Source organism: Liolophura sinensis, chromosome 6, assembly GCF_032854445.1.
Source record: "Liolophura sinensis isolate JHLJ2023 chromosome 6, CUHK_Ljap_v2, whole genome shotgun sequence".
In the NCBI taxonomy this organism is placed as follows: Eukaryota; Metazoa; Mollusca; class Polyplacophora; order Chitonida; family Chitonidae; genus Liolophura; species Liolophura sinensis.
The window spans coordinates 14397652-14408433 of record NC_088300.1 but is presented as its reverse complement, the minus strand read 5'-3'; the positions used below and the strand labels follow the sequence as shown (position 1 = coordinate 14408433).

The 10782-nt window shown below is 41.1% G+C and overlaps 1 protein-coding gene across 1 annotated transcript; it reads left to right on the top strand.

Moving 5' to 3' along the window:
• The first annotated feature begins 3353 nt into the window (after nt 1-3353).
• Nucleotides 3354-10782, top strand: LOC135468764 (glutamate receptor U1-like). The gene is made up of 6 exons (XM_064747178.1): nt 3354-3450; nt 6212-6262; nt 7075-7266; nt 7664-7997; nt 8620-9332; nt 9724-10782. Exons 1-6 carry the CDS (start codon nt 3394-3396, stop codon nt 9781-9783), a joined length of 1407 nt encoding a protein of 468 aa, XP_064603248.1. The 5' UTR covers nt 3354-3393; the 3' UTR covers nt 9784-10782.

Sequence of the window (10782 nt, the reverse complement as noted above, 5' to 3'; positions counted from 1 at the left end):
AGCCACTAAAGTTGAATTAACTTATGAAGTAGTATTTTAGAGATGTTCTAAAAATATGTTAAAAATCTACACCGCTTATCACCAAAATAAATGGCAAACAATAGTCGGTACCTAGCCACTCATTTGGTGACGCCATTTTGCCATGTTATAACTAAGTAGAGTGATGTCACAAAAACATGGAGCTCTAACGTACTATTGGTATTGAACAATGTGACAATAAGAAAATACAAACAAAAACTCCTGATACCCAACCAAAAAGAATCAGCTCTGTTCCATGTTCAAAGGGCCGATGTTTTTTTTTTTTTGTAGTTTGGCGTCGTGTTTTAGCGGCCGGCTCCTCCTCCAGCTGCACGGGTGTAAGTAAACTACCACGCAAAAGAAAGGTTTCACCGTATTTTTTGTCATAAAAAAATAAAAGCGCGGTTCCGGATTTGATTCTAAGCAGGACATGGTGTATGACTGCATCGTTTCCTCTACCAGAACGCATCGTCACGAACGCAGCAATTGGAATTGTGAAATTGCGATAACATGCAAAACGTCCTTTTGAGGCATGGCTCGTGATGCACGTGCGGTAATGTTGCATAAATACTCTTGCTCGAAAGAGCAGACATTCAGTGACCGAAAAAACACCAACAGTATGCCAAGACTTACGCAAGCGCAACGAGACCAGGCCATCGGTATGTCCACCATGGGAGTCTCGCAACGTCACATTGCAAGAACGTTCAACTGCAGCCAAACCACCATCATTAGGTTGTTGATACGCTATCAGCAGACAGGCCAGACCCAAGGCAGACCAAGATCGGGAAGACCGAGGGTAACAACTGCGGCTGAAGATCGCTACATCCGGCAGATCCACCTCGGAAACCGATACGTCACGGCGACGTCAACAGCGGGGACGGCACTAGGCCATGTCATCAGCCCCAGGACAACACTGCGTCGTCTTCGTTCAGCTGGTTTACGACCTTACCGCCCCTTCCGTAGGATGGCCTTGACCCTTTTACACCGTCAACGCAGAATGCGAAGGGCACGTATTGTACGTCGGTGGCAGCGACGTGACTGGGCGAGAGTGCTGTTTACAGACCAGAGCAGGTTCTGTCTATTCAGGAACGATGGCAGAGTTCGAGTTTTCCGACGAAGATGCGAACATCTCGCGCCAAACTGCGTAAGAGAGGTTTATCCGTTTGGAGGCGGAGGCGTCATGGTTTGGGGAGGGATTTGTGACCAAATGAAGACGCAGCTGGTTATTGTGCGAGGTAATCTGACTGGCCAGCGATAGATGAGGTACTGAGACCTGTCGTCGTTCCTTCCCTTTAATGACAGCCAAAAGGATCGATCTTGCAACACGACAACGCAAGACCTCACACTGCCCGCATTTTTACAGACTACCTCGAGACCGCAAACGTCATCGTGTTGCCCTGGCCAGCCAACTCACCAGACATGAACCCCATTGACCATCTCTGGGATCACCTTGACCACCGTTTGAGACAGTTGGTGCCTCCTCCAACTAACCAACAGGAACTTGAGCAAGCTCTGTTAAACCTATGGAACGTTACCCCAGCTGACGTCATCCGGCGACGGACGACATCAATACGGAGGCGTGTGCTTGCATGCATTGATGCCCAGGGTGGCCACACTCGCTACTGATGACTGTAGTCCTTCATTTCTGTGGATACTGTGACTTTACATGCACTTGCCAGTTAACTTTACATTTGTGTAATTTTTTCTTCTGATCCCTTGTCTCTTTCATTGTGTTTTGTGGCCAATTGAATGCCAATATTTTAAAGCCTTTTTGAGAGAATATTTCACAATGATTCCTGTTTATAAACCAATCTTCTTAATTCTTATATCTGACTTTGTTTTTGTTTTATGGGCTCAAGAAGCGGGTGAAACCTTTCTTTTGCCTGGTAGTTTATTTGGCCTCGCTGGCTGTACCGACTTCACGGAATTTACCGAACATAGCAGAACCTTCTGATTGATAACAGGCCCTTTCATTCAGATTATAGGAAGATACTGTCGTAATAAATGTGACCTTGCTAAGTAAAAATAATGCAAAGTCACAATATTTTTCTTCAAGCAATGACTCTCCTGAGGCGGTTTTCTTGCCAGCTCACCCTGACAACTTACTTCAGTATTCTGTCCAACAGGTACGCATTGTGAGACGGGCGGCCGTTCTCAGTTTCCTGTTCATAAATGTGGGGCTCAAAATGCATCAGTTTAAACTTAAACTAATCGCAAAAATCCAATTTATTGCATCTATACCTGTCTATCCACTATAGGGAACCACACTGACAATCGAGAGCTAATGGGTTTTTTGACGTGACAGCCAATTACCGCGTGACACTTTCAGCGCTAGTGCTTGACCAAGTTCATAAGGGTTTCAACAACACAGAAGTTCCTAAGGGCTACTCATAGTGAATTGTCCATCAGTGCTATATCCGCAATGCTGAACTTTTCGGTATTCAAAACTTTATAGAATTTTTTTACATATCTTTCTGTGATAACTTTCTATATCCTTTTTTGTCTATGTATATATTTAGTGGCAGACTTTATTTGATTTATTTGATTGGTGTTTTACTCCGTACTCAAGAATATTTCACTTGTACGACGGCGGCCAACATAATGGTGGGAGGAAAACGGGCAGAGCCCGAGGGAAACCCACGACCATCTGCAGGTTGCTGACAGACCTTCCCACGTACGGCCGGAGAGGAAGCCAGCATAAGCTGGACTTGAGCTCACACCGACCGCATTGGTGAGAGACTCCTGGGTCTTTACGCTGCGCTACCGCGCTAACTGACTGAGGAGGCTCCGTGGCAGACTTTATGTTTGCACTTTAATATTCCGCGATATCCACCGAGCATTTCTAATCTAAGCCAATTGCAAACCATACCTTTAGACAGAGGACCGCTTTGGAGAATATTTCTGGCAGTGTTTTGCATTGGCTCTAAAGCCCGCTTCTGTACCAAACAGTTAAAGCTTAGGGCATTTCCGACTTTCCTAACCAGCAGGCTGCATGGATCACTGTTTAGCTGTGAAATGACATCTAAAGATAAATGTCAGTTCATTTAACCCACGATGCTTTTACTTCGCTCTGCATAGGATATTTGAACTATTTTGACCTTTTAGGTACAATCATTTAACCCTAAGCGAGGTAATTCAGTGTACGCGTTAATATAACCATATGTGATTATCATTATGTTTGTAAACTGAATGTATTGGGTTACTCCAGGCGCTGTCGTAAGAGCTTAGACAGGGTATCCATGTGGTACAAGCCGTCACTTAAAGTAGGTCAAAGCTATTAACGGCAGGAAGGGGTCGCTTACAAAAAAAATGCTCACACCCAACACACAGAACACATAAAATCTTTGCTTCCCCCTAGAGCTTTATTCGTAGAAGATGGTGGCTACATCGAGATCATGGCTTTTAATACTGTGCTTCACAATCGCTCGACAGGTAAGCGATCTTCATTATACGTACGTGCATGGATGGTTTTACTAGTTTGTCAAATGTTTGACATCGTGTCTTTCATCCTCGTCCTTTTAATGTTTCATATGCATTCCACTTAACAAAAACATTAGGGCAAGAAATCCTGTATGGGTGAAGCCACATGCAGCTATTACGAGTTTAAGCCTTTTTATTAATTTATTAATTTGATGGCCCTATACAAACAGGTTCAAAGATTCTCGCTCACACTGTTGTAGATAATGTTAAGCGTGTTGATAAATGTGCAGAATTAAAACATTCGCAGAGTACAGCCGACAATCTCTACGGCATGAACTGTTACTGGTACGTTATAACTGGTACGTTTAACAACACATGGTATGTTAAAAATGTTTTACCGATCACCACTCTCACCCTGTTCTCAAGGCACTTTGTTACAGGAAGATCTTGTGTTCACCTTTGAGCCCCTCAATTTTCGTCATCGTTGATCTACTTTACATAACTTTTTATGAAACTTTTTTTTGACACCCATGTTACAGTAAATGTGATAAAATGTAGTTGCCTAACACTTTTGACAGGTCACATGATACAGTGGGATGTGTTTTGCTTTTTTTGTTTGAGCGATAAACATTCCGAACTCTAAACTTCCCTACTCGAATTTGTCAGCAGGTCAGTACATGATACAATGGGATGTGTTTTGCTTTTTTTTTGGAGCGATAAACATTCCGAACTACTCCCCTACTCGAATTTGTCAGCAGGTCAGTATTGTGAGTGAGTGAGTGAATGGGGTTTAACGTCGTGCTCAACAATTTTTCAGTCATATGACGACGATCAGTATTGTGGATACCCCTTTGATAGCACATGTCTTTTCGGGACCTTGCTGGTTCATTGAACTAAAGTATTGTACTCGAAGCAACAAATCAGATCGATTACTTCCATCCGTGAATGCTTCTACAGCGGCTTTATGTCAGGATTTCCCTTTTAAGGCACCTGGTGGATGTGACGTGTTTGATCAAAATCAAACCAAATCAAATGATCAAATAAATAAACAAGTTACAACTCCGCACAGCTCATATGTTATACGGTTATAGGTCTGTTTGTGAGAAGACAATGACAAATAATTGAACCGTTCAGCATAAATTCTCCAACAATGCATTGTTTTGCTATAGCAAAATGGAAATGGCAAATATACAAATTTTTGCAGATTTAGCTTCTGGAGGTTCAACTCACCCAACTACATACACAGTTGCTAAAGATGTGCTGTCTTTCTTCCTACAAACATTAACTTACACCACGCGATGCAGACCCTACCGGTTACGCTTTCAACCTGCCTCCTTAAAGCACACCAGCTGGCCATACATGGAAAACAGGACCGCTGCACTAGTTGTAGAGAAGACGTTATATTTATGACCTTTTAGTGTACTGGAGATTGCAAAGGTCATAGAAAATTGACACCAATTTTAGGCGTTGCCCTAGTTTGTTTCCCATAACAGAACATTGACCGCGGGAAGCTCTTGAGCACAATCCTCAACAGGGCGTGTTTCCTGTCTATTGACTGTATACTGAGAGGGAGTACGTCAAATATGGGGCGATTTGCTCAGAAAGCAGCTGGCAACCCTTAAAAATGTAATAGCCAATAGCTGACATGCAGTTTTTGTTCTCCCTTTTTCATTGCATCCGTAACAATATTGGTGTATTCAAACTGATCGTCTGTCGATCAACGAACCAATTCATAATTCCATAAGTGGCTCATTCATTTTTCTTCATATCATTCTGTAAATCACTTCATCAAGTGGTCATTATATATTTACACAAAATGCGAATCAATCACTTAAAATTACAGTGAGTAATATATCTGTTGAGCTATCAAAAAGATCATTAAATAAGTGTAATGGTCCAACTCATAGTGAGCTACTTCACCATAACATACCTCCACCAAGGGATAGTGATGAAATATCTTATTCGTCCATTGTAGACAGTTACTGATAGCATGATTGCAATTTGATCTCGTGGACTCTGTTCGATGAAACAATGTTATGAGTTAGCTAAATTAAAGTTGTGCAACTGTGTTCATAACGAGGCATATTCCGGCTCCTTGTATCTGACACTTATAAGCAACTGGCATATTTAAGATATACTGAGATGCCAGTAAAAACATCGATTAGATATAATTATCTACATTGACAAATCGAGGCCAAAAAGCACTGGTTCGTCGAGTGAATCTCGAACTCAAGACTTTAATTAGCGTGTGTAATCCAACCGCTCTACCAAATCTACCGCTCGCCCCCTACCACAAAAAGACACAGTATATATATATATATATATATATATATATATATATATATATATATATATATATATATATATATATATATATATATATATATATATATATATATATATATATATATATATATATATATATATATATATATACATACACACACACACCTAATGACTACTCGTTGTCATATGACTGAAGAATTAAGCAGGAAGCAAAACGTCAAGCAGGCGTACATCCTTTCATTCATTTTAAATCCTTAACGCTTCAGTAACTAACACGGGAAGCAGTTTGAAAGTTCAGGGGTTTGATAATCGATATTGAAGCGATAACCACCTATTTACAAGACGAAGGGTGTTTTGAAGTTTATTGTTTTCGAATGTCTTTTTAACACCCTGTGCATGTGGAAGATGGCAATATGAATAACTGGTACTCTGCCTTCAAGGAGGTATTTACGCAAAACTTTAATCTTTCCCTTAACTTTTGATTCAGATGGATTGTGTTCACAGTGCTACAACTACCTACAAAGTTACTACAATTTTTGTAAGTATTAACATTACAACTTAAAAGGCCGCTTCGGTTGCCTAATGGTTAGGGCGTCGGGCTCAAGGTCGTGAGACCTGGAATCAAATCCAGCTCGGGTCATACCGAAGACTTTAAAAGTTGTGGTTGTCTCGCTTTTGGGTTCAGCACTGAGAGGCTAGAGCAAGTCTCTCAAGAATTACAGGAGTGTAAACCAGTTATCGCATGCAGTATAATGCGTTATGTACGTAACTGTTAAAAGTTCATGTAGTGCTCTGACTACTATTTGTAGTCATTAGCATATCATTAGTATTCTGATAAGTACAAATGCTATTTGACTTGCTCAGTTCTTTATATAAATCAATGTCCGTTCTGGCGAGAATTCTATCCGTGCTATATATTACTTAGTAACTTAACCGATTGTTGCTATCACTGAGTAAACCTTTTGCTGCTATTACTTTGTAACTTAGTTGTTGTTATTACTGAACAAAACAATGGCTACTATTAACAAGGTAACCAGTTACTGCTATAAATAAGGAAAGAAATTGCTGTTATTACTGAATAAGCCAATTACTGCTGTTAATGCTTTATTTGTTTGATTGGTGTTTTACGTCGTACTCAAGAAGATTTCACTTATACGACGGCCACTATTACATTGTGAGTATATTATCTAGTCGGTTTGCCAGCAACCTGCGCATGGTCGTGGGTTTCCCCCGGGCTCTGCCCGGTTTCCTCCCACCATAATGCTGGCCGTCGTCGTATAAGTGAAATATTCTTGAGTAGTGCGTAATACACCAATCAAATAAATAAATAAATAAATTTTATCTCGTCAGAATCGTCCCTTCATAATGGAACCAATCAGGCCAGGGAACACTAAATATGATGGCTTTCTTATTGATGTCTTGGAAGAACTGAAAAAGTCTCTGAATGTTGACTTTGACATTGACCTAGTGGCAGACGGAAGATACGGATCTGTTACAGAGGAAGGCAACTGGACCGGTATGGTGGGACACCTTGAACGAGGGGTGAGTTGGTGATGACGTTTGAGAATCAAATATGGTGTCAGAGAACGGAATAATATATCGAAACACAACTGATGTGTGGTAACTACACCATAGAAACGTATTACACAATTTTGTTCTTGGAAACTATAAGTTTAAGAAGTAACAGTCGTTTTATCTCTGACAGTAAAAATGCTTTTTGAAGAGTTTTGAACCACATTGGCGCACGGTATCATTCTTGCGCCGTGTGATAGAAATCAACTGTTTCTTTCCAGGAAAGCAATTACTTCTGGTTTAACTTCTCATAATGCCCGCTGCACGTACTGCTAAATACTAGACCGTGATAGGATGGTAAATATATACAAAAAGTACTTGATCCAAAATAAAACGAATCAAGCAATTCAGAAATGTTGTTTTCCAGGAGGCGGACATCGCTGCAGCGCCCTTACATTTGACGTCCATGCGAGCTAAAACAATAGAATACACAGTACCATACATGTTGGCCGGACCCCAGATTCTGGTCAAAACCCCTCCAGGACTGACTATGTCTAAGTTCTTCATGCTTCTTCAGCCGTTCTCCACTACCGTCTGGATCACAGCGTTGGTCGGATATGTGGTCGTTAGCCTCGCCTTGTACGTAATTTGGCGCTGGAGTCCGTTCGAGTGGGGAAGCATTTCAACTGAGCGCGACGTCAGAGATAGTTTCAGTCTTCAAAACAGTTTTCTCTATGCCTTTAGCACGATGCTCTGGCAAGGTAGGTTGTTACGATGAGCATGCAAACGTGTATCGTTTATTCCACCTATAATATAATTGCCGCCATCATAAAAGTCGAAAAGTCTTGAAATACTACGATGTTAAAAATGGGTGATCACAAGGTTAGAGATTCTTTCACACTTCGTTAATTCGCTCATTGCACTTGATTCCGGCAGTGTAATAGTCTTGTTTATGGACGTTCTGCTTAGTCAGTGTAACTGTATGTTTTAAGTGCTTCCTCACTGAAACAGTGCGTCGTCTTTCATACCAGGACTGATACCACTAGAGTTCGGACTCACAGAGACAGACCAGTCTGTGTGCTACTCCGTCACCGTTAGCACCAAATCAAGAAAAAGCAATGTACATGTGTACCCCTTTGTAAGGTCCTTGAAATCCCTCGGTCCTGCACGTGAGACAACCAATCCACGGTCTTCAAAGGCGTCTGGCCGCTAAACTAGATTAGTAATGTATAGTCATGATTGTTTGACGCTTTTTACTAGAATGGTAATATTACTTTCAGTAAGCATGCTGAATAGTGGGGATACACTGCTTTAATCACGGTGCTCAACTCTGGTTAGACACATGGCATCGCTTTTCATTAAAGTCACGTGTCTTCCTTTCAGGATACAGTGTAACTCCGCGCTCATTTTCTGGAAGATTTCTCAGCGCCATCTGGTGGATATTCGCCATGTTCTTCTTGGTTGCCTATATAGCCTCTCTCACTGGCAGATTTATCATCAAGGACTCGCTGACCCCGGTCAAAATCCACACATTCGATGACTTGGCGCTTTCCAACATTAGGTATGGGGTCATCAAGGGAGGCAGAACATATCAACTTTTTAAGTCGTCTAAGAATCCCATCAGGCAGCAGATGTTTAGACAAATGGAAGCCAATCCCGCTGACACGCCATTGACCATAGGTGCAGGCATCCAGAAGGTTCGCCGGTCCAGCGGTGACTACGCTTTTATCATGGAAACACCAATGGCAGAGTACGAGGCATCGAAGGAGCCGTGCGACTTGTATGTTACCGGGGAACCCCTCACTGACGATGCTTACGCTTTTGCCTGCAAGAAGGGTGCAGGGATTTGCAGTGAACTCAGCCACGCATTGTTAGCCCTGAAAGAGACGGCGCGCCTTCATGATCTGCGCAGGAAATGGTTTGGAGGAGTTTGCAGTGAAAAGAATGCTTTAAACACCAAATCTCCGTTTGTGTCTCCTAAAACAACATTTACTCTGGAGGATGCAGCTTTTGCCTTTCTTCTGTTAGGCTTGGGGATAATTATCAGTCTGGTTGCCTTTGGTTTGGAAATCTTCCTGGACAGAAAAGGCATTGTGGTAGGTCACAATTACGACTTTCGGTGGACCGTTTATATAGGACGAATGAGCCCAGGGAACTTCACTTGTCATTCACGTTTAAGCGGCTGAGCCTTTTATAATTCCCCTTTCTTTATCTCTTTGCTGATTGGAGACACAGTTGTAACAGGGAATTGAGTGATTGGCTAAATAATTGTACCGGTATCGAGGGTAAGGAAAGATTGAGGCTTACCAGTAAATAAAATGTGGCTTCGTGGATCTGTTGGTAAAATTGTATTGTACTGTATTTCTGAAGAAATTCACCTCTTCTGTATATTTCTTTCAATGAAGAAGACAATGGTAACTTGTTGGTCAGTCACTGTATCGTTGCTTATGTACTCGAATTATATTCCCTTTCATTGTATAATTTCAGAAGCCTTCCGTGTACAAAGGCGACGAGATGAGAATCCACGAGCCCATCCCGGAGGTGTAATACTCATGTCACAGTCAGAATTGTTATTGGTGTAGGCGACAGAGCTAGCAACGGGATCCAGATCCATTTGATTATAGCTTTAGATTAGAATCTGCCCAGTGACATACCAAAGACTAAATACGTGTGTTTGCTGTATAAACATTGTACCGTATGTATATATCGTCATGTGAAAGACGTCTTCTGCGGCTTTGGGCATCCACAGTTACAGACACACTGACATTTGAATACCAGATGAATACTGAATTTGCATACCTCAAGAACGGACGAAATCTGTCCAAAGAGGCCTTTTATATTCGCAACTTCCAACGAAATTACTGAATTGATCACATGTTAAGAAACTTCCAGTGGCGTCTTCCGACGAAAACCAATCCAAATTTTAAAGTTTTCTAGATGTTACCTACAATCCAGTAGTCAAAACATTTGCATGATATGTTGGCATATTGGCTGGAACATGCATATATGCACATATATACATAAAACAGCCGTTACCTCAAAGAACATTTTCCTGTAAGTTATGCAGCCTGTGTTATTTCCTTGTTGTTTTTTTTAACTACCAGGTATGTACATTGTACTGACTGCATCTCATCTTTAATGGCCTCTGATTTATTCTGTAGTCAGATTACATAGTAAATAACAGTGTTACGTTTTCTTCAGCAAACTCGATGAGCAATTTCCCATATTCCTTCTCGGTCAATATCACATTACTGTAACTCTCAAATTATTGTCGAAATCTACTGATGAGGTAAACTGTTTAGTCTTTGGATTTATGTAAAAGGCTTATGACCGATTTATACATAAACAATGGGTGTTTATGTTTGGTTTTCTACAGCCACAAAATATATGAGTTGCTGTAAATAGTTTTGAATTCTCAAACATGACATCAACCAAACAAATAATCTGTTCAACCTATGTTATATCGCCATAAATCTTAATTTACGGCATGTGTTTATGTTTGTATGTACCACTTCTTTATTCTTACAACGCCACTGTGAGGTTTGG

Excerpts from the sequence above, each read along its gene's own strand:
- LOC135468764 (XM_064747178.1), top strand. The coding sequence starts at position 3,394 with ATGGTGGCTACATCGAGATCATGGCTTTTAATACTGTGCTTCACAATC. Across the intron at positions 6,263-7,074 it reads ACAAAGTTACTACAATTTTT|AATCGTCCCTTCATAATGGA; the intron begins GTAAGTATTAAC and ends TTATCTCGTCAG. Across the intron at positions 7,998-8,619 it reads TAGCACGATGCTCTGGCAAG|GATACAGTGTAACTCCGCGC; the intron begins GTAGGTTGTTAC and ends TCTTCCTTTCAG.